This window comes from Anthonomus grandis, chromosome 12, assembly GCF_022605725.1.
Source record: "Anthonomus grandis grandis chromosome 12, icAntGran1.3, whole genome shotgun sequence".
Taxonomy (NCBI): Eukaryota; Metazoa; Arthropoda; class Insecta; order Coleoptera; family Curculionidae; genus Anthonomus; species Anthonomus grandis.
In genome coordinates this window covers 1,994,599-2,019,324 of record NC_065557.1, presented here as the reverse complement: position 1 = coordinate 2,019,324, position 24,726 = coordinate 1,994,599, and the positions used below count along the sequence as shown (strand labels likewise).

Sequence of the window (24,726 nt, the reverse complement as noted above, 5' to 3'; positions counted from 1 at the left end):
CATTCGCTTTTTGACTATTTGCAGGGGAAATATTTGTTAGCAAAGGTTTAAGACAGAAATATAAACCAAACAGGCAGAGAAAAGAAAACAAATAAATCAACTTTAAAAATAAACATGACAAATGACATAACAAACGTCAATGTCACTGTCACTTTGAATGAAAACACTCACTCTTTATAGGCAACCCACTCACCTGGTTTTTTCTCAATTCCATTACCTTTTTAACTATTCCTCTAGGAAATAATTGTTAGCCAACGTTAAGGGCTTAAATAGAAACGAAACAGGGACAGTTACGAACAAATGTCAACTTCAAAACAATAATATGGCGGCAAGTTACCTTACTAATTTTATTTTTTTTGACCCATATGACGATATAATTTTTCTAGGTTCCTAGTTTTTGCATAAAATGTTGTTCAAGGAAAATTAAGTCCCACTGTTGGGCGCCACATTTCTTGCAACTTTGAACCAAAAAAAAAATAACTAAAAAATAAGACATTTATTTATTAAAAAATAATTACATTTAAATTGTAAAACAACATCGTCATTACTATATAAGGGACTCGTAAGAAGGACAGGGAAGGTTCTACGTTGGGCGCCACAAACCTTAAAAAAATCCATACATAATTTAAATAAAACATCAACAATGCCACTGTAGCACCCCTATAATGAATTTCAAAGGAGTATAAATAAATTAACCCCCAATAACTACTGCATAGGGTGGACGACAGTGAGCAAACTCGGCAAGAAATGAGATATAACCCCTAAAAAATAACAACACTACCCTCGTCTACAGCAATCTACTTACTTAAATCAAGTGACTGAAAGGCCTGGAAGAAGGATAATATCCAAAATACTTGGGTGAACGAGAAAAAAACAAACGGAACCACACTATAATATAGTCACCCAAATACAGGCATGTAAACAAACGCACTTTTCAACCCAAAAGAGACAGACACTCGCCGAACTAACCGATGGGGGATTTACCAAACGATTTAGACAAGAAAACGTTTTGTTTCTTTTTTTTTTGTCTTTCTTGTTTCTTTGGACGACGCGTACTCGACACACAAAAACGCACACGATATTTTCGTTTCTAAATTATTTAACGTTAAACGGGACACATTGCCAGTGCATATCGACGACGCGTACGGCGCTTGCTCGGTGTCGCGGGGGAGAGGGCCCCGGGGGCCTTCGGGACGACGCTGAAGAGAGACAGACCGAGATCGAGAGAGAATTGCCGCGGCTGCCGTGTGCTGCTACTTACCAAGGCAAAAACAAGAAACCGCATTGCCAAGTTGCCAGACTGTTGAGGAATTCGGTTTGGTTGAGGAATTTTCTTCAGGGGGGGAGTCAAGTCAAATTGGAGTAGTAGCATCCAGATGAATGTCAAGAAACTGACGAAATCCGGGTCAAAGCGTTAAATAATCGACTGAAACAACAAACAAATTTATTGGTGCCATAATTAAAGTCTTATACAGGTCAAAAGACTATGACAAAGAAAAATTATCTATAAATTTATACAGGGTGTTTGGTTCACCGACATCTTCAAGATTTGATTTTATATGTAATAAACAGGAAAAGATATTTACCTATTTTATTGGGCATTACATCATTATATTTGGGATTATTAACAAATACCAAGAGATGGTTCTGCAAGCAACAACAAAATATGAGCTAATATCACAGTTCTATTGGAGGTAGTAGAAAGTTCAAAAAAGCGCGGTTAGGAAGAAGACAAAAACTTTGGGATCATTTAAAATCAAATGCTCAACTTCAACGGAAGCAAAGCGATACCAACTTAATTTAGTAAAATAAATGAACGTGTAAAAGCTGCCAGACAATTACCAAATAATTAATTAATAATAAAAAGCGATAGCGTACAATATAAGTTAAAAAAAATATTAATTAATCTTAAGGAATTTATTTGAATATTTTAGAATAAACGTGACAACTGCGCTTTCATTTGAGAAATGTCTTATAATGTAATATAAGACATACGTTACCGAGTAACGTAACTATGCCATTAATAAGAGAAAAAGAGAGAGATGTAACAAAATGAAAGTATCAATGTACCTATGACTTAAAGAACTTGTTCAGCGTTGTTGCCAAGCCAAGGATTTCAAGAATTTAATATTTTCAAACTCAATAAGGAACTCACTAAGGAAACCCCTATTGGTCTTAAGAAATTAAGCTCCACTCCTTGGAATTTATTTATGAGGGTACCTAAATTATAAGGCTCCGTTGCCATATCTTTTATATCAAATCTCCCCTCGCTATCACAAAACGAATGTTATCTTGTATAGAAAATTTTAGGAACATCTTAAATTTAAATCTAAATCGAACATCTGATATGTCCTCAGGTAGTAAACCCTTTTACCTTTTTTCCTCATATCTCTCCATCTCTTTCATACAACACGGGACAGTTGTACAGCACATGACCCTTGGCTATTCTTCTTTAATGAAGCAATTCTTGTGGCAGAAGGTGCGGCAACGTAGCCGCAATGAATGAACGATGGCGCGTGGGTCAAAACTTTAATATTCAAGAATAATAAGCGTGTGTATATTGGCCAGTGGAGTGCGGACAATAAAACACACAGTGGAGTAGTGAGTGAGCGAGCAGGTTAAAATAAAACAGGTGCATAATATGAGCGACTCGTTTATTAAAAGAATAATTAATTAATGTCACTTATGTATGTGTATTAAAAACTGTACCTGTATAAGTCTTTTAAATATGAGTAAATTTTAATTTAAAAAGTGTGGTTATGTCAGTGATGAGCAGGCCTAGTTCGCATCCTTGCCGTGGCGCTGCAATCTTGATATACTTTATTCTTGCTATTAATAGTTGTAAGAAAAAAGTATGTAACAGGCAAGAAATGAACACACAAGTTAACCACCCTTTATTTATACAATTCTATAAGGAAGTAAACAATAAGTAAGAAATCAAAAATGACATGCCAAATCACGAACAAACGTCAATGTCATTGTCAGTCCCTTCTGTCACTTGAAATGAAATCGTACACTTTCTATAGGCAACCCACTCGCCTCGTCTGTTGAAGGCTAAAGGCAAAATTAGAAAGCAAAGTGCAAACTGAGGGGTAAAAAGGGAACCAACAAATAAAAATTTTAAAAAATAACAAGACATATGACAGTTGGAAACAAACGTCAGTGTCACTGTCACTTGAAAAGTAAAATTAGACTTTTTATAGGCAACTCACTCGACCCGTCATTTTTCCTTTTTAACTATTAGTTTATAAAATGTTTGCTAACGAAGACCTAAAGGCGGTAATAGAAATCAAACAGGAGGTTAACAGGGAACAATTAAATACAAATTTAAAAATTAACATGACTCGTGACAGTTGCGAACAAACGTCAATGTCATTGTCATTTGAAGTGAATACTAATACTTTTTATCGGCAACTCACTCGACTCATTTTTCAATTCCATTTCCTTTTTAACTATTAGTTTACAAAATTTTTGCTGATGAAGACTAAAGACGGAAATAGAAATCAAACAGGAGATTAACAGGGAACAATTAAATACAAATTTAAAAATAAACATGACTCGTGACAGTTGCGAACAAACGTCAATGTCCCTGTCATTTGAAATGAATACCTACATTATTTATAGGTAAACCACTCGCCTCGTCTTATTTCAATTTCATTCCCTTTTTTGATTATTAGTCCAGAAAATGTTCGCTAGGGAAGGCTAAATGCCGAAATAGAAACTAAACAGGGGGTAAAAAGGGAACAGAGAGATAAAAATTTAAAAATAAACAAGACAAGTGACAGTTATGAACAAACGTCAATGTCATTGTCACATGAAATAAGCATTGCCAACTCGCTTCGTCTTTTTTCAATTCCATTCTCTTTTTTGACTATTAGCCCAGAAAATGTTTAGCGAAGCCTACAGGGCGAAATAGAAACCAAATATGGAACGAAAAAATAAAACTGACAGATGACAGTTGCGAGGAAACGTCAATGTGATTGTCACTGCTCTCTGTCACATTTTTTATAGGCAACCCACTCGAGTCCCTTTTTCTTGAATCAATATAATTATTTAATATTCATGGGTATTAAACGTTATCATGAAATCGTGAAATTAACTCGACCCGTGTTTCCCACAGTAGTGATTGTTCATGAGATAATTTTTGCCCCTCGTATGAGGACAAAAAACAAACAGTTGATTGTGAGCGCCATCTGTGACGGTTAATAAAACTAAAAAATATTCCAGATATAATGTCTGAATGGTGCGTGTTTTTTTGCAAAGGTCTTTTTTAAAGTCGATTTTCTCGTAAACGACGCTTCCTACCGACATTAACTAAGAATACCTTTTTTACATTAAAAATGCCAAATTTTAATAATTTCGTGCCAAAACCGCAATAAAATAAAACGAGGAAAAAATAGAACCATTTAAACCCTCAGCACTTACCTTTGAATATCTCATATGTTAACCATTTAACTCCTGAAAAATTCTGATTCTGCTAATCAAAAAAGGTCCAATAAAACCAAAACTATTCTCAGAAAAAACCTTATTTTAATAACAAAAAAATAAACCTAAGTACTAACACACCCATTATAAATATAAATAGGTATATTTATGCACATGAAACTTAGCTATCCGAGTCACTATCCTCCTGGACCGAACTGGAGCTTCCTTTCTCCTCCTTGCACTGTATGACATACCTTTGGGCCACATTCAACGGTGGACTAAATCCCTCAGGATAAGAGGGATCCTCAAAGAGTAATTCGTAGTCATCTACATGTGTTTGTGGTGGTTTATTTATAAGGGCTTTGTAGAAGCAAGTGGTTTGTGGAAATAGGGCCATCACTACAAAAGAAGATTTTAACTTAATAGCATGTCAAAGTGTTTGATCCATCTGGGCATGATCAGATCAATAAATAAAAAAAATGGTGATGTGAGGTTATCTTACCTAAAGTCCCTTTTTGAAATAGGGCCTCCGGATTAGTCTCCGGACTAGCCCTCATTAACGGTAAAGGAATAACCCTTCTCTTGCTCAAAGTGTGTCTGTCTTTCTGATTTTGCTCCTTCAAAATATCGTCCACTTTGTATTTCGAGGTTCTCGTATTGTAACTGACAATTTCTGCCAAAATCCACATCTCTTCTTCTCTCCCTTTTACTAGGGCTGCCACCATATCGCCTACCTAAAAAATTAAAATGGATTAAAAAACCCCCTTTCCCAAAAAAGAAAAAACAAATGGTACCTTTCCGACATAGTTCTTGTCTTGTGGCACTGCCCCACATAATGGGGGAACTTTCTCACCAACTTTACCGACAAACAGCGGTAAAGTCTGAGCGGAGGTTTGTAGCATTTTCATCCAGGTGCCTCTCCTTATGGATTCTTTATTGGCCGCAGAAGTTCGGGCCTTAAAATTATTGACAATAAGATTTAGGAAATTTTAGCAAATCGGTTTTCTCGTACCTGGATCCTTCTTTCATTTTTAATTTGCCTGATTTCGTAAATTTTTTGTAAAGCTTTTTGTATCGCTTCCCTTTCGGCATCTGTGTGGACCATGGCAGCTTTTATAAGTGACTTAGATTTCTATAAAAATCAAATCACTGTAGTTTACATTATAGTATAGTATGCTCAGTATAACTTATTTAATAAATAGAGAGTTTATAGAGTTATTACCTGGGAGTTTTGGCCTTTTTCTTCAGCGCTATACTTTTGCAAGTTGGCAATGCTTTGCTCGCATGAACCTCTTTTCTTCTCGATGTCGTGAATGCTCCCGAACAATGACTTGAGCCTCTCTTGCACCTGCTGGGCGGCTATAGCGTCAGCCGTGAATGGCATTTTGTAAAAATTTACTTAATCGAATGGCCGAGTACCAAGAAACCAATACCAAAGCGAAGCAAATCTAGATAGATAAAGGGTGTGCTGGAGAAAAGATATTTATTATTTATGAGGAAGGCAACTTACGAATTTGCCCACAGTTGTCGGACGTAACTTCAGATTAATTAGACCGAAAAACATTAAATTCACACAGGCTATATATGTGAAATATTAGTTTATTTATTGATTTATAGGAAAAATAGTGTGGTGTAAACAAACTTGCTATATGTAAACAGCTTGACAGTTGTCAGTTGGACAGGTGGCTTACGTCAAAGCTGTCACATTGACGTTCCAAACAGAGTTGCCAAGTCTAGTTCAGGTTTATCAAAGAATTTTATTATAATCCTCGGTGAAGACATGAGGTATGCTAAGAAAATTATATTATAAATGCCTTAAAAGTGTTTGCAAGAAAATTCCTTGTATTTAGACTCTTTTTTGATTAAATAAACCAGAGAAAAGTAGATTAGACGACGTTTGGCAACGTGGTTCGTTTTCATCCCCCCCCACCGCTAAAGTTTCATGTGTCACATTGTCCGCCATTTTGCGAAGCGCGGGTAAAGCGAAGAAGACCGGTCGGTAAACTTGTAAATTTTATAAACAGAAAAAATAAAATAGCAAAATACTTAAAAAAATACTAAAAAAAAATAAATAGTAACGTGTCTCCAGGTAAGTGAAAAAGTCCGATATGGGAGTAATTGCGTAAAAAACCTTCGGAGGCGACGGCGTGCGTTTATAATAGGGAACAGGGGCCCGGGAGCCCCGTTATTAGTTTTATACTCGCTTAATTGACGAATAAATTGATTTAAGTGCGGCGTTAATTTGCCCGTTAGCCTCTTTTGATTTAGTCATATTTTGAATTGGTGATAACCTACATAATTGTTGTTTACATATGTCTTAACTTTTTCCATGGGTGGCTTCAAGTAAAGGTTTCATTAATTTCAGATTTTAGCTCAGTTCATGTGTACTGTTGGTAAGCAATTTATGATTCACAGGTTAGCTTCCAACTTTTACAATTCTATTTGGTCTGAATAAAGAGTGAGAATTCCTTCGATACCATAGAAAGTGTAGCATTAAATGATGAGAGTGAGTTGGTATCATGTCAGCATGGATCAGAAAGAAATTAAGACCCAAATTTCACTCTTACTCCTTTAATGACTATCGAGCTGTAATAAATTGTTTCCAGTAGGTAACGGACAAAGGTTTAGGTTTCATCATCAGTGATTTTCATGAAAATCAATTGTTTAATTTCTTTATAACATACCCGCAATTCAGATTAGAATAGAACCATTTAATGGCATTCAGGAATCACATTTACTGATGGGGTAAGTTTTTTTTTAATTTCTTGCCTTTTGATTATAATTTTGTTTGATCCGATAATGCTTTTTTTAAGATGAAACCTGTAATCATGAAACATTACTGAGATACTGTAGGTTTTGTATACATCCCATTTTTTCTCTCAGTTTTGTATTTTCATATGCCTGATTATTTATTTATTGTACACATCATAAACACCAATTAGGGTAATTACAAGTAAGGGAATAGGAAACATATGTAATAAAATTTAACAAGATATCTAGTGAAAATAGTTAAAGGAAGTTAAAAAATGCTAAAACTAAACCTAACCTAAGATGTGAAATGCTTCAAATTCTTAATCAAGTTGTGTTAAAAATATCAATGGTTTAGGATTCTTAGATTTACTTTAGGAACATTTATGCTTATATATTTAACTAAATAATTTTATATTAACGGTTTGGTAAATAAACACCACTTGTTGATTTTTCTAATTTGACAAACTTTTAATATTGAATTTGTCCAACAAGCTTCTATATGAGACCATAAATGGGTATGCATTATTTTCTTTAAAGTAAAGATACATATCTGGGAAACCACTTTCGAACTTTCTCAATGTGATCTATGAGCTGACGGCATCCAGATTTGGGAAGTATGTTCCAAATGTGTCAAAATCTAAAAATTGTGTACAATTTTAATTGAAACCAATGAGAGTCTTTAAATCAATCAACCGATAATTTCACATCACACAAATTTTATAGCCCACATAGGATCTGTAATCACTTCAAAGCTTGTTCATGTATGTTAGGCTTTATTAAGAGTTGTTGTCGAGATTTTCAGTGCACTGACTCTATTTGACTGTATAAGGTTCATGTATGTGTGTGTGCGCACCTTTCCTACAGTATCCATCATATTGTGAGTTTAGCACAAATCTTTTATATAGACATATAGCATACAGGATAAATCCATTAATAAGTCAAGGAGGTTTTAACTATGGATTTAAGTTGGCAAGAACAGGAAGTGTGGAGAACCATGACTCTCTAATGCTGACTTCTTTGATGCACCTTGCAGATTCAGGAGAAATATTAAAACACATAATATATCCTGACTTATTTTGTTTCTTTACCTCACTTTTTATGGGTACTACCAAATCAAATTAAAATAGAGGATCTATGTTCATTGTGTTTCTGATGCATTTTCAATAGGCAATGTTTTAGTCATAATGAATACTGTGATGGAAAGAACCCTTTGCCGTTATCTTCTTTTTCCAATTAAAAAGTTTACCACTTGACTTCCAATCAATTCAATATTCAATTTCTGGTACATTTTGCCTGTTGAATATGACCAACAAAGAGCAAATTCATGTGATTCTTCCACGATGAAATGAATGCACAAAAACCTCCAATAGTGTTCACAAACTGCCAAAGTTGATCATCGATTCTTAACACAGAAAATGGCGGAAAACGACGAAGTGGACGCGAGCAACGCGATGAACAGCGACCTGGAAAATTTCGATGAAACCAACGGGATCCACGAGGAAAACTTATTAAACGACGCGGACGGAGATGGTGGGGCGGCGGACGATCCGGAATTGGAGGCGATCAAAGCGAGAGTGAGAGAAATGGAGGAGGAGGCGGAAAAGTTGAAACAGTTACAAAGCGAAGTCGACAAACAGATGAATATGGGCAGTCCGCCTGGAATGAGTAAGTTTTAAAAACATGAGTAGATTTTAAGAAGTATAAAGGTTACAAAAGTCTTTATCTCCAAGAAAAATGCATGTAGGTCACTTAGATAAATGTATTATGCATTTCGGCTGTTAAACAGCCATCATCAGATACTAAAATAAATAAATACAGGTAATTTAAGACAATTTTAACAAAGGAGCTTATTCGCTATAACAATACCGATTTAGAACATTACAAAAAACATATGTTGACTATATAATAAACCATTACTCATAGTAAACCCAACACCCTTGAATCTTATCGATTTCTTACTTTCTTTGGCAATGTCTCTTCTAGTGTTGCACAGTGTTTTAAGTCCAATGAATTTGTCACTAAACCTAATATTTGTTTTAAAACCAAAACTGGGTTGTCTGATCATGAGGCTGTATTATGTTCCTTTCTTCTAAGTGAAAAAAAGTGTACCTCAAGAAAAGAAAGTGGGGAAGGTTATTCACTAGAAAAAATTTCTGTAAATTTAAAGAATGTTGTAGTTCAATAGACTGGAATGGTATTATACTTGACAACGGTGATCCTTTTGAGAATTTCCATTCAAGTTTAGTGGATGTTTTTGAGTCAACTTTCCCCATGTAGCAGGGGTCTCTTAATTTCTGGTAAAAATCTTCGGGGTTTGCACTCCATAAGAAAGTTTGCTCTAGACAACTCCAGATTCATATCCTACTTTAATAGATATCGTAAAATTTACCGTGATACAGTGAAACTGGCAAAAAACTTATATTACTCAAGTAAAATAAACCAATCAAGAAATAAGTCTAGAGAGTCTTGGAAAATTGTTAATGACTTACGAGGTGAACGTGGGAACCCTTCCGTTTCTAATAGCACGATGTCGGCCGAAACACTCAATCATTTTTTCCAGGCTGTTGCTTTGGGTCTATTAATATTATTGCCTCAGTCTGTTAGAGATCCGCGCTCATACACAACATTAAGGTGCCTGAAACATTTTTCTTTGGACCAACAGATTCTAGTAAAATAATGGAAGCTCTATTCTCAAGGAAAAAATAAGAACTCTTCTCTATGGGATGGGCTGTCACTAAAGCTCCTAATAGCGCTACCAACCCTTGATTCTTTGGCTGAGGTGATAAATGTTTCACTTTCAAGTGGGTCCTTTCCACATTTACTTAAAGATGCCTTGATTATACCCTTATTTAAGGGTGGAAATCATCAGCAAATTTCAGACCCATAGCCCTGCTTCCCACGCTTGGCAAACTTGTAGAGAGATTGGTAAAAAAACTAGGGTGATTTTCTGAAACGGCCTAATGTTCTTGACCATCAGCAATTCAGATTCCAGACGAAACTGGGTACATGTGATGCTATTTTCAATTTTTTGGAGAGTCTGTACATGGGTGCGGCTGCGGCGTTCTGTGACTTATCTAAGGCGTTTCGATTGTGTGAGTCACAAAATACTGCTGCAGAAGCTAAAATATATATGAGTTTAGGGCAGTTGCTCTTGATTGGTTCCATTCTTACCTATCTGGAAGAATACAAAGGGTATTCTTTGACAATGATATGTCATCCTGTCTGGATATGGATGCGGGTGTACCCCAGGGTTCTGTTCTTGGACCAATATTGTTCCTGCTATATGTCAATGATATCTCTCAAATTCCAATTAGGGGCAAATTTACTATCTTTGCCGATGATACAACATTACTTTGGCATGACACTGACACCAAGAGGTTAAAGAATATGAAAACGAAAATGGAATTTGAAACAATAAGTCCTTTTTAATAATTAAAATTTGAAAATCATATCTCCTTTTTTATTAGAGTAATAACACATTCTATGGGACTTGATGTGGCTAAAATTGCCTACCATGCTCTTATTGAGTCTCATCTAAGATGTGTTTTGGGGTGTGTGCTCTCAGTATTTGTTCAGCTCTCTAATTATTTTGCAAAAAACAGTCATACGCTACATGTGTGTAGCTCCCTTTCGTAGCCCCTGTAGGCCATTATTTTTAAAACACTCTGTCCTGACATTGCCTGAGACTGTTCGTCTTATCCACAAAAAATATCGCCATCAGCTTGGGTTACAACCTCCGAACAACCTTCTCTTTACCTCTGCCTATCCCAAAAAGTGAGCAAATTAAGTCCTCTATTGTGTACAGGGGGCAGAAGGCTTTTTAACCACCTACACCTTTATATAAGGCTAATAAATTGTGAAAAAACGTTTTAGGAACGACGTGTTTTCTGATCTGGAAAAAGAAACTGCAGATTAACCTTATGGATGTTAAACGTGGGTTTTATTTAAATTCAATATTCGTAGACTATCTTCATGAACTTCGTATGATGGTGCTAAACTATTTAATTAACCATGTAAAGTAAGTAACGAAAAAAGTAGAAAATAGCCTACAAATTAAATCTGTGCGAACGTAAAATGAATAATGACAATTCTACTTTACATGAGATCTTGTGATAAAATATGGGATGCTTTGGTATCTAATTGAGATACATATTAGTCAGAACTTTTGAATCTGGGTCAGAATATTTTGTGTTTCACAAAGATTTTTTATAGTTTCAACAGAAATATTTACACCTATGTCTTGCAGAACGATCATTGGATTATGATCATTCGACCACTTGGTCTAGGCCTGTTTCTAATTTCAAATATCTTTCATAGTTCTTTGAAATATATAGTTATCAAATTTTGTCCTAAATAATCTATAAAATGAAGGTTAGTTTGCTTATGATTCTGTGGCAAAGTAAGATTGTTATGCATATTACTCCTGGTACCTTACATGGGAATGCGTAATTTGTTTTTTTTTTAAATATCACTACTATGTACAAAAGAACATACTTTTTCTATATAAAGATGCTTCATATCGCTAATATTAGAGTTGTATAGTAGCTTAGTTGAGTAAAGTCTATTTTTTATAAGGTAAGAATCAGAAGGTTAAGAATTATATATATTAGGAAAAATATAAAGAAACTTTCACTTGTTAAAGCATTTTATGCTCTAGACGAGTTTTTAAATACAACTTTTTGACGGTGAAGAGTTTTGCGTAGCGTGAAATGACTTCTTACTACCTTTTCTTTGGGTGTGTTCTACAGTGACCGTATAAATTCGATAAAAATTAGAGACATGATTTTTTGAGAAAACGCTCGGACCCGTCGATTTTTTATTTTAAGTTGCGCCTTATTTCACATAAATTTTTGTATACAGGGTGGAACAAAAAAAAAGATATCACGTCATCGGTCAGTTTTTTAAATGGAATGCTATATTTTTTATTGCATTTATGAAATATAGGCGAAATTCTAAGCAAGTTTTGTATATTTATTTATTTATTTATTTCATGTACTTTACAGAAGTTTACTAAGTAAACGGTCCTATTACAAAGTACATACTAATGATAATAATAATAATAATAATACACTAATAATAATAATAAAGATAACAAATGTTTTAAAAATAATTCAAAATAATACTTAATACTAACTTAATCTGGCCAGCACTAACTATAAAATTATATCTAACCGACACTTGAGTTCAGCACAACTTGTATTAAAAATATCAATGCTTTCTTGAATTCTGTTATAAGTTTCACACAAATTAAATAATGGTGAACTCAAATGTCTATTATTAAGAGCTACATCCGACATATAAAATGTCTTACATCTTCTAGTAAGATACGCTGGAGCATTCACACTCAACCTTGAAAGAAATGTAGGATCATTTATTTGCCCATTTATTGTTTTATATAGATAAATAACTGCAAATTTTTGCCTCCTCTTATCTAATGATTGGAGGGCATATCTTTCGCGTAATGTCGTGGTTGACACCTCACGGTCATATACCCCCCTTTCTCTAAAATAGATATAGCGGAGCATTTTATTTTGCACCCGCTCCAACGTATATTTGTAACAGTTATAATATGGCGACCACACTATACATGCATAATCCAACAAACTACGTACAAATGAGACATGCAACTGCTTGAGACAGGAAACACTCACGAAATCCTTAGTACTTCTGGCAATAAATCCATACATTTTGCATGCCCGGTTTGCCACTTCGTTTACATGTAGATTAAAAGTCAATCTTTTATCAAATAACACACCCAAATCTTTAATCTTTTCTACTCTAGTCAATAGACTATCTTGTATTTTATAAGGAAATAATATATCTCTTTGTTTTCTATTATAAGACATAACTACACACTTATTGACATTAAAATATAATCTATTTTCTATTGACCATTGTACAACATTATTTAAATCGTCTTGTAGCATTCTACAGTCATCTATGTTATTTATTTGATAATATAATTTAAGATCATCAGCAAACAGCGAGCATGTAGCATGAGTTACTACTTGCGTCAGAGAGTTAATAAAAAGAAGAAAAAATAATGGTCCCAAATTGGAGCCTTGTGGTATGCCAGAAGTAGGAGTAAATGGTCGCGAACTATGTCCCCCAATCACAACTATATGTCTACGGTTATACAAATAGGACTCAATAAAATGCACCAAATTATTATGAAAACCACATTCTCTATCTAATCTATCCAATAATATTTTAAATGATATCTTATCAAAGGCTTTTTCAAAATCTGTGTATACAATATCCATTTGACCTCTCTGATTCAGCACATCAGATATAGTTTGAGTGACACTTAATAAGTTGCTTACAGTTGATTTAGCTTTTAAAAATCCGTGTTGAAATATTGATTTGCTAGATCTAACAGTACGATAAATAGTTCTAAAAATAATGGTTTCAAACACTTTAGCTGGTGCTGAGAGCACAGCAATAGGTCTGTAATTTTTTATTTCACTTTTATTGCCTTTCTTAAAGATTGGACATATTTTTGCTACTTTCCAAGCATTGGGAAAAATTCCTGTTTTAAGGCTTAGATTAATCAAAAAACATAATGGGTAACTTAATATATCACAAAATCCCTTGTACAAATAGCTTGGAACATTATCTGGACCTATTGCTTTGTTCTCTTCTAATTTCTTAATAACATCAATTACATCATCTATATTTACATTATTTAAAATTATTTCCGGTGAATAAATATTTTCTAATGTATTCGGGTTATTACCCTCTTCCCTCGAATAAACACTACTAAAATAGTCACTAAATGCATTACATATTTCTTCACCAGAGTTAAATTCCGAATTGTCCATAAACATTTTGTTGGGTATATGCACAGATCCTTTCTTATTATTTATATATGACCAGAAAGATCGAGAGTCTACACTGATTTTGTCTTGTATTGCCTTTAAATATTTTTTGTGGGCGGTATTTATATCCTTTTTAATTTCAACTCTAAGTTTTTTAAATTGAAGATAATGATCTTGATTTTTGCTTAATTTGTATTTTTTCCAAGCTTTTTCTTTGAATTTTAGTTTATTTATAATATTTTTTGTAAACCAAACAGGATATTTTTTACATTTTTTTCCGCCTTTAGGAACACATATATCAAAAATTGAATATAAAGTTCTATAAAATTCATCAATTGCTTTATTAATATCAGTGTGAGACTCCAGAAAGCTCCAGTCTATTTTTAGAAAAAGGTAATAGATAGATAAAAAGTCAGCCTTGCGAAAATTATTCCTTGACGATAAAGATGCCAACTCTTTTTGATTACTATTACAGCACAATGACAAGGATACTTTAAGAGTAGGGTGGTGTTTATCTTCTTTAACAAAACAAAAGTCACTTCTTAAAACAGTACAGTTACTTTTTGTAACCACTACATCTAGTATATGATTTAAGCTATTGGAAACAAAATTGACTTGTGTAGCATCATAAAAATTTAAAAGTTGCAAAAATGTCTCTACAAACCTGTCTGACTCTCCTGTTTGGTAATATCGATTAAGATTTGTGATATTTAAGTCACCTATAATAATAATGTCAGAGTCAAACAGATATTGCTGTTTTTCTAGAAAATCATATAATCTTTCATACGAGTTAAGAGTACAAGATGGTGCTACATATAATGTCAATAAATACAAACATTTACAATTTTCCTTTGTAAGTTTTACACACAAAAAATCAATATTTTCATCTATAAATCCTGTGTCAACAGTACTTACACAGAAATTATTTTTGGATGCTAGTAAAACTCCACCCCCTCTGGTTTTTCCACTTAGTTGAAAATCCCTATCAACTCTAAATACATTAAATATATTTGGAAATATTTCACAATCATTTACAGAGTTATGCAACCATGTTTCGGTTAATATTACAATATCATATTCATCAGATGTAGTCGAAATGCTCTCTAAAAACTCATCTATTTTCGTATTTAACCCTCTTACGTTCTGATATACAATATTTAGTGTCTTAGGTTCACTTACTGTCACACTTAGTTTCTCTGGTTCCTGTTGAAGCCTCTTCGAAAATTCTGTAATACTATGTATAACACACAATTCTGTATAACACACCTTATCTTTTTTCGAATTTATGCGGAACTTTAGGCGGTCACTGTATAATGCTTTGTTAACAACGGATTATGTTACGTAACAATAAAGCTATTTTTTTTGACTTTGACTTTCACTTTTGACTATAGCGAGTCCCCTAAACATGTCCCTGGAAGAAAAAATGGAAGTGGACAACAGGAGCGTGTACGTGGGCAACGTGGACTACGGTGCGACCGCCGAGGAACTCGAGCAACACTTCCACGGTTGCGGCTCGATCAATCGAGTCACCATATTATGCAACAAATTCGACGGACACCCGAAAGGATTCGCTTACATCGAGTTCAGCGATCGGGAAGCGGTCCAAACCGCAATGGCGATGGACGATTCGTTATTTCGGGGCAGACAAATAAAGGTTAACCACGATTTCTTCTTAACAGCCCCGTTTTTATTTGGCCGGAAACGTGTTTTAGTGTGGTGGATTTTAGGTTATGGCGAAACGGACGAATAGACCGGGCATATCATCTACGAATCGACCGCCGAGGGGTCGGGGAGCTTCGACTTTCCGGGGCAGCAGAGGGAGCAGGGGCGGCATGTACGGGGGTGGATGGAGGCCGACACGTAGACCGAGGTTAGTGAGTTTAGTGGTGGTCTTGTAGTGTCCAAATTGGAGTGCGAGTTTTTTATTTGATATGCAATAAAAAGAAAAGTTTGCACTCCGGTTGAAAAGTAGAAACAACTGCACCTGATAGATTTATATAGTAAAATCAAAACAATTTCCAATTTACGTCATATCCCTTGAGTGACGACACGGTTTTATTAATAAAAATAGCATATTGCTAACAATTTATAAATAACATTGAATAAAAAAATGTCGTAGTTTGGTTATTTTTGTCTATTTACTGATGAAAATAACTTACTTATTGTTAACAATTTACAATAAAAATATCTGACATCGAAATAAATTTGTAATTCTTATCAAGTAATCTGGTCAGGAAATTTTACAATATCATGACTATATTTTTAGGACCTACATTTAAAATGTTTGAATTTACAGTAAAAGTCGCGAATAGTGACGTCGCTTATAAAAACAAGTCGCTTATTACGACGAAATCTGGGAAGTTTGGTTGGTTTTATACACTACCGCTCAAAAGTATTTGCCCACATATTATTGACTGTTTTAAAAGTTATAACTAAAAATAATAAACCCGTCAGTTATTCTTATGAAACGGTTTATTTATAACAAAAAGAATATAAACAATACATTTTTCAATTAATTAAATTTAAGAAAATCAAATTTTGGATTCATCTACATGTCCGCCTCGATTTTTAATAACACCCAACTAGCAATTTTAGTTACGGCTACAACATTGTTTGACTATATTACTTGATTCAAGTAATAAATCGGTAACTGGTACCAAAAAAAATATCTTATAAGTTTAAATAACTGCCAAGTAAAAAATAGTAGTAAGAAATACGTAATATTAACTTAATACTTGACTATATAGTAATTATTACTTTGCGGTAACTCTGATAGTAGCTGATACCGCTTAGCGACCTGACCTAATTACCTTTACAACGTCGTTACTATAAAGTAGAAAATATTGGTCGGTGGGACGATTAAATGGGAACTTTTAAGTAAGCGCGATCACAAAGTTAAATTTCAAGTTCGTGCGACTACATAGGAACATCAAAATATTACCACGCATTTGAAATAATATTATCAGTAACAAGACCGAAATAGTTACCCTTATTTCTTCTTTAAAGTAATATTTACCACCTTGGCTATTAAAGCAAATTACCTTTAAGTAATTATTTCTACTATGCAGTAAAATATATTTTATAGTAGCATTTTTTTGAAATAATTTACTTATTCTTAAGTCATTTTTACTTTGAAGTAACAAAAGAAACTTCTTGGTAACTATAACAACAATTCGCCATATTTTTTTAAATTATTTGACTCCATTTTTTGAAAAGGTATTGCACGATTTTATGAATTTGCTAAAATCGGACTACTTTTACATTTTATGCAATTTTTATTAAATTATAGACTTCTTATATTCATAGGAGTAAAGAGGAGTGAAAAAAATTATCTACCTTCTTTAAAAAATTAAATTTAAATATTTAGACTTGGTATATTTTTTTGTTAAAAACCATTATTTTAATGAGGCGTTCTTTATTTTCATCCTATATTGCCTATGTTTAACAGTAAAATTTGCTTCGTTTACATTTTTCCACTCCGGTAAGTATATTAAATACATATCAGCTATATTAAATACAATATGAAGTAGATTAACCCCGATACAACGCCATCACTTAGAATAAAGACGGACATATAAAATTATTTGTGTTGACAAAGAAAGAGAATCAAAATGTTTGCATAATATTGTCTCAGGAACTTCTTAGTAACTAGCACTGCACAATTACTACTTTATGACATCCCGAAAACCACTATGGGACGTGAAAAAGAAGTTCCCGGGACGATAGAATTACGTATTTGCTACAGCAAAATCATTCCCAATTTTGGTAAAAAAGTGGTAACAGAACGGTGCCAGAAGCGGTTCCCGCGACTAGTAACCACAACTCTAAAGTATTCTTTATAGTCGGGATTACGTAGCTGTTGCCAAAAATGCTAGTTGGGCAGCTTCACAGAGTTTCGGTAGTCTTCTAATTAATTTGTCCAAGGTTTCCTGAGGTATCTTGTGCCACTCTTCTTGGATGATCCTCTACAAGTTTTTTTTTTTGATGTAAGGCATGATTTTCGCACTTGTCTATCCAGTTCATCCCACAGTAATTCGATAGGATTGAGGTCCGGTGATTGTGGGGGCCATACCATAACTTTCAGAAGATGTTGCCTTTGTAATTGACCTAAATATTGCTTGCACAATTTCGACGTTTGCATTAACAAGGTGATGACAACATTGAAGGAGATATCGACGGGTATAACATATCTAGTCTTGATTTTGAACTTGATGATATTTAATGATTTTTCTTTTGTAAGGATCTGTTGAATTTTATTAATATTTTAATAATACATAATAATGCAGAAAGCAACCAACCCCAAAAAAAATGGCTGTATTTTTCAAAATATTGAACAAAATATTTTTCTCTTAGTTTCACTTTGTTAAAAATGGGATATTTTGCCGAATAAAAATTTAACAAATAATTTTTGAATTATACTGTAGTGTATACTATTAAATTACTGTTAACAAAATGATTATCGTCATTTATACGAATTGATTGTGCGATTTCGTGAATTGTTTTTTTAAAAACAAAACCTTTGTATATTAAATTTTTCGAAGCACACTTTTTCATTTGCCATGAAAGTGCCGATGCCTTTAAATAGCCGATGCAAAGAACTTGTAGCTTCCATAATCAGTTATTTTGAACGAGAACTTGAACATAATGCCCCATTATTACCCTTGGTAGCAGTAAAATTTCAGAATTAAATCGTACGTATAAAATGTCCAATGTTAGTGCAATTTTAAAGACCGTTAAAAGTAATGAACTATTAGAGATTTACAAATGTGGAAACTTTGGATTTAGGGGCGATTCGTGAGACTATTTATGAAATGTACGAAACTAGTAAGTATTGACAATTTACTGATTATTAATTGTTATTAACAAAAATAATCGGTGTTTTAGAAAGTTCTTAAAAAGTGTTTCTGTAAACGTTTGGAATCTTTTCTACTCAAAGAAAATTTTTGTTAGTAAATACCAGTTTGGATTTAAAAATTCCTTTTATACGGTTACAGAATACTCTACTCCCATAATTCGTATTTATTTATTTGTTCAAAGCTGTAGTTTTCTTATATTCTTAGTTTTTAGTTAATTGTCGATTTTTTATTGTTTTTTCTTAAGGCCTTTTAAAAGTTGTATGTTTAGGTCTTATAGTTTTATTATCCGATACTTATTTGAATGAGTCTATGGAAATAAATATTTGAGTATTGAGTGATTCTGAGTGATTTTTTTCGATCAAATTATTTGTATTACTCTGTATCTTATAACCACGGTCAGAATAATCTTTCTGATAATACACTACGTCTTTTTTTTTTCAAATAAAATTATGTATAGTTGGATCAATGGATTTTTGCGTTCACGTCACTAAACTATCATTCAACTCAACATAATTATTTCTCATCCGCTCTCTTTCTAATTTAGACAAATCAAATGAGAAAGACCACAGAACGTAAGTCTTCAAAATATTCGGTTCAAAAGTTTAGATATTAAAAAATTAACTTGTTTTTTTCTAATGAAGAAAGGAAACCACGGCTTGTAAATAAAACAAGTTTTAATTTAGAATTTACTGTAATAACACCTCATGTTTAGTACATTTTGTGGAAAGTTCAAGTTAAACACGGTGGTGGTTCTGTGATGGTGTGGGGTTGTTTCGGAGGATCTGCAGTGGGCGATCTAATTAGAATAGAGGGAATTCTTCGAAAAGAGGGTTACAAAACAATTTTAAGTGACAATGTACTTCCTTCTGGTATTCGAATAATTGGGGAAAACTTCATCTTTTAACATGACAATAAGAGACAGGCAATTAACCAAGGAGTGTGAATCTATTAACAAAGTTATTATCAGGGAGGAAGAGAAATTATTGACTCAAAACGTTTCATGGTAAGAAAATGACAGGTTTTGATGATTGTTTTTGATTGGAGGATTACGATGACTCTGTTCGCGACCCCAATTACGAAGCTTTAAGTGATGAATCTTCTAGCTCAGATTATGAACCAATATTTTCAAAACATGTCGTTGCTGATAGTGATTTAACAGAAACCACAATATTACAACTATAAGGGGAGAGAAATTAGAGCAAAAGAATTTATAAATTGCACTTTAAAATGTGCCTAACATGTAGTACCTGTCGAGATACGAAAGTTAAAGTTTGAAAGATTCTGGTCATTAGGGTCATATGATTACCAGGTAAATTTTATCGCAGCGGGAGTACAGCAGCTTCCGAAAAAACGTGTTTATGGTAGAAATCCAGAAAAAAGAAAATTCTCCAGGACCTATAAAATACAAGACAAAGTGGTATGCCGTGAAATGTTTATTAAAACGTTTACAACATTTAGAGTTAATACCGCCCTTAAGAAATGTAGAGGTGAAATTTCTTTAACTGACCAAAGAGGTATTAAACAAGGAGGGCAAAATAAACTTTCAGAGGCGAAAATTCAGGAGGTGATTGAACAAATGAAAAAAATTCCGAAACATAAATCTCACTATCGCAGAGAACAAACAAGCGCTGAATTTTTGCCCCCGGAAATGACAATACAGAAAGTGTACGAGATGTATAGCCAAGAAACTGAAAAACCTGTAAGCATGCCATCCTATAAAAAGATATTTTACCAACGATTTAATTTAAAATTCAAGACACTCAAAAAAGATACCTGTAATAGGTGCGATAGATTGAAGATACAAATTGATAACGAATTAGACTCGAAAAAAAAAAGAAAGCATTCAAAAAGACGCAGAAAATGCTCAATATTTAACACGTGACTTTCAGTTGGCCAAAGAAAATTAAAAATATGAGTGCCTTACATTTGATTTAGAAAAAACATTACCTTTACTAAGAACACCGACAAACATTGTATTCTATAAAAGGCAGCTCTCGGTATACAACTGTGGTATTCATAACAGAAAGCAAGATCAAGGGATTCTGTTACGTTTGGGCTGAAGGCGTTGCAGGAAGAGGGGCTCAAGAGCCTGCCTTCTTAAACACATAAATGCTCACATAGAAAACAGCGTCCAACATCTTATTCTCTGAAGTGATTCATGCGGTGGACAAAACCACAATATTAAACTAACTCTTATGTTAAAAGCTATCTTACATGAATCATCTACTTTGACTGATATTACCTAAAAATTTTTTATGTTCAGGCCACAGTTTTTTACCCAATGACTCTGATTTTGCTCGAATTGAGTCGGCATTAAAAAACCAGCAAAGATTGTAGTATCTGCCCTCCGAATATGTAAAGGTAATGAAACAATGTCGAAAAAAAAAACCTTTTGTGGTAACGGAAATGAATAGCTGTGATATGATTGAAAAAAAAATCGTCAACAGAAAAACAAGCATCGACGGACAAAAAATAAACTGGTTAAAAATAAGATCGATTATATTAAAAAAAAGGTGAAACATTTCTGCTTACTGTTCAGCACGATTCATTTGAAGCATCTGTACACAAGATTGATATTAAAAAGAAGGAAAGAAGGAATAGAAGACTTTTTTTAATGAGTACGCTATGGCCCAATGGTAAGATGAACGCTGCAAAAAAACTTGCAAATATTAACGAAATGATGCATCTTATCCCATCAGATTGCCAAGGTTTCTACAAAAAAATATATTATTGTTATTTCCTTACTAGTACATAGAATTTGATTATTTGTAAAGTCCAGTGCAACGATATATTAGAATGGTCACCCGTCAAAACACCAGCATTCCACCTGCCAAACAATGTCATCCACCTTCTATTTACATGGTTTGGCAGGTGGAATGCTGGTGTTTTGACGGGTGACCATTCTAATATATCGTTGCACTGGACAATAGTATCACTTACTTTTTCATTTGTTTCAGAGGAGTTTAGTACTTTGTCCGTTCTTATTTCATTAAAACAACAGAAAATATATTATTAATTTTTATTTAAAAAAATTCTAAAAAATAACACACTTTTTACTTATAAAATATCATTGAAATACTCAAATTTTTGAAAATTTATCACTAGCCAAAATACACAAAACAACAATATAATTTTTTTAAGGTTATGTGAAGATTCCATAACGCAGAAAACTACCAACCAACGCAGTATCGGCAACAATTTCTCTTGCATTTAACAGATTTTTATAAAGCAACCAAGTGGATTGGTATTTTTCTGCAAAAACCGAAATCTTAGAAGGTTAACAAAATGGGTTGGTTAATACAGTGATAGTTATTAATTTTAGTTGGTAGGTTTCTGCAGTTTAAAATTTTTAACATGTAGATAAATTTTATGTGCTTAGTACGAATTTAAGCCTATTGTGGGTTGGTAGCATTCTGCATAACTACGTTCAACTAAAAGGCCAAGTTTTAACATTTTTTTGCAAAAAATTTTTATTCCGGTCAGATTTGTTGACTGGAGCGTCAGTTAAAACCTGATTGATGACATAAATTGGAAATTGTTTTGCATTTACTATACATAAACACGAATTAGTTTATTAGTAGCAAAGTAGCCTTTTCTTTTTTTGTTGTTTCTATTTTTGGGGACCGCCGTATTATTTTAAGAGCCTGACTTTTACCGTTTTAGGTCCTATAGACGTGGCTACTACGCGCCCTATTGATGGCTAAAGTAAGGAACCTCTCAAACATTGTTTATTCATTGAAAAAAAAAACACTCACACACAAATTGCAACGTTGATCGTAACAAATTAATTAAAAAAAAAATAGAAACGACATTTTTGACAAAAAAAAGTTAGTAGCTGATAAGTTTTGTGCGAATGATTTGGTTGTTCGGCGGGTGCGCGTGTTTTTATAAGTTTAACAATTTTTTTCAGTTTTTACTTTATAACATGTTCAATAGTGTTCTCTTTTATTTGGTAACATTCATTGTTGCCCCTTGAATTAAAATGTAGGATGTTTATTGAATAAATTAATATTGGTATAGTTTTATCATCTTTTGACCGGATCGGGCTAATAAAAGCGTATAAAACAGCAGTACAATTATATTTTTTTTCTATTATTATAAATCCTATCTTGAACACCCCTTAAAGTACCCAAAAACCAAGCAAATATATTTAAAGTAAAAAAATAATGATCGCAGCACCATTTTATGTAGGGAATTTCTGGTGCTCAAACCAATGGCAGAATGTCACTGTTCTAAGTACTCCTGGGCAAATATTTTTAAAATTTTTACCCGTGCATTTAAGGAATATTAAAATTTAATTACATTTATTGTAAGGGAACTTATAGGCATTTCTAGAAGAGCATTCTGACATGCCTTTGGACACCAATGAATGTCTATATGTGGCAAAAAGTGACATTTTGAGTCACTAAAACAAGATTCCAGACCTAAAAAAGCGTTCACTTAATTTCTGGAATGGTGTGAACAGACACTACACAGATGTTTGCATTAATAGTTTCATTGAATTGAGTCTGTTTTTCTTAAACATTACTTTTAGGTTAGATTTTTATATGGTTGCTAAAGGTTTTAGCTTTGTTTAGTAAGAGACTTTTTAATTAGGTAATTTATGCCGGAGTAAGGACTTCACCATGGATCATCTGTAAAGTACTGGAGTTTGGGACACAGAAATTCTCTCGGCAAATAAAATTTTGAAAACAAACAATCGTGTTTCTTGAATATGTTATAAGCCTAAAGTATTGTAAAAAAGTAGTATTAAAAGGTCCTACAGCAATAATGATATATGAAGCACCCATTTGGGGAAAAAACAACCAATTTTAATAAATATTTGTAGACCACAAAATCTGCACAAAGAACAATGGCTGTGCATACTTCTTTTCTTACCTTGGAAACATACGATTACGTACATACGATTTTCTTATATATGGATGATGCCTAAATCTAGCAGAACATAAAAAAAACTTCTCTCGTCTTTCCCCTTAGGAAATTTTAGAGAGTACTGTAAAAATGACTCCATCAACTGCCTGGATTAGTAAAATATCTCTATCTCTTTCAGGCACACAGAGAAGCTCCAGTGAAATATATTAAGAGAGTACCAGAAAAGTTATTGCATCAGTTTTCTGGATGTATCATGATTTCTATCTGTTTCAGGTGCTTGAAACATGTTCATTTATTATAGTAATTGCATCCGACTTCCTGGAAATAGTATATTATTACCCTCTCTTTCAGGCAGTTGAAATAGAAAGAGACCTAAGGGTAGAGTATCTCAAAAACGTTCGTTTTTGTGAGAAAACTAAACATGATTATCAAGGGAATGTCTGGACCAAAAATTGTCACTCCTCATATTCAAGTTTCAATTAAATAGTAAGAGCCATAGTATAAATCATGGAATAAAATTACGTTAAATGCGTAGGATATATAAAATATTCATTCCAATATAAAGAGCGTTTGCAAAAAACCCTGGAAAATTAATGAAATAAGATGACATGCAAAATTATGTCCAATAATGCAATGGAAAATAACGTGAAATTGGTGCGATAAAAAGAAAACTTACTTCGAAGGCGTGGAATATAAGAAACGTTAGTATTAATGTTCTGAAAATATTTAATAAATCCATAAAAACTCGTAAAACGTAGAAAAAACTCTTTAGAATCCTTGGAAAATATTTCAAAACTGATGCAAAATAAATGGAAAAATAGGCAAAAAAGTATAATGTCTGGATCACTTCCAGGCAGTTGAAAGATAGGAAACCCCTGAAATTGATTAAATAATCAATTCTGAGCACGTTAATAATTTGCCATACAGCCAATGCGAATCAATAAAATTTGCTCATCCCAAAATCAATGAAAAAAAATGTTTTAAAATGATCCTTATAATGCTCA

At 33.3% G+C, this 24,726-nt stretch overlaps 3 protein-coding genes across 11 annotated transcripts in view; 1 reads left to right on the top strand and 2 right to left on the bottom strand.

Annotated features, from left to right (window-relative positions):
* The window catches only part of LOC126743117 (semaphorin-1A), a 628,852-nt gene extending 627,619 nt beyond the window's left edge, over window positions 1-1,233 (bottom strand). For all 7 annotated transcript variants that reach the window (XR_007662785.1, XR_007662786.1, XR_007662787.1 and 4 more), the window contains exon 1: window positions 806-1,233. The gene's annotated coding sequence lies outside the window, so the exon portion shown is untranslated. The remainder of the gene's footprint in view (window positions 1-805) is intronic.
* Window positions 1,234-4,510: 3,277 nt separating this feature from the next.
* Window positions 4,511-6,102, bottom strand: LOC126743120 (SAGA-associated factor 29). Its single transcript, XM_050450085.1, has 6 exons — window positions 5,936-6,102; window positions 5,648-5,873; window positions 5,438-5,557; window positions 5,220-5,381; window positions 4,928-5,159; window positions 4,511-4,824 (listed from the first exon to the last, which is right to left on the bottom strand). Exons 2-6 carry the CDS (start codon window positions 5,807-5,809, stop codon window positions 4,607-4,609), a joined length of 894 nt encoding a protein of 297 aa, XP_050306042.1. The 5' UTR covers window positions 5,810-5,873; window positions 5,936-6,102; the 3' UTR covers window positions 4,511-4,606.
* A 250-nt stretch (window positions 6,103-6,352) lies between these two features.
* LOC126743121 (polyadenylate-binding protein 2) lies at window positions 6,353-22,920 on the top strand. 3 transcript variants are annotated; one of them, XM_050450089.1, is made up of 5 exons: window positions 6,353-6,514; window positions 8,589-8,841; window positions 15,386-15,648; window positions 15,722-15,864; window positions 22,523-22,920. In XM_050450089.1, the coding sequence occupies exons 2-5, from the start codon at window positions 8,592-8,594 to the stop codon at window positions 22,545-22,547; spliced, it is 681 nt and encodes a 226-aa protein (XP_050306046.1). In that variant the 5' UTR covers window positions 6,353-6,514; window positions 8,589-8,591; the 3' UTR covers window positions 22,548-22,920. The 3 variants fall into 3 exon arrangements, with proteins under 3 accessions (XP_050306046.1, XP_050306043.1, XP_050306044.1); XM_050450086.1 differs by having other exon boundaries at window positions 22,514-22,920; XM_050450087.1 differs by having other exon boundaries at window positions 6,398-6,420; window positions 22,514-22,920.
* The last annotated feature ends 1,806 nt before the right edge of the window (window positions 22,921-24,726 follow it).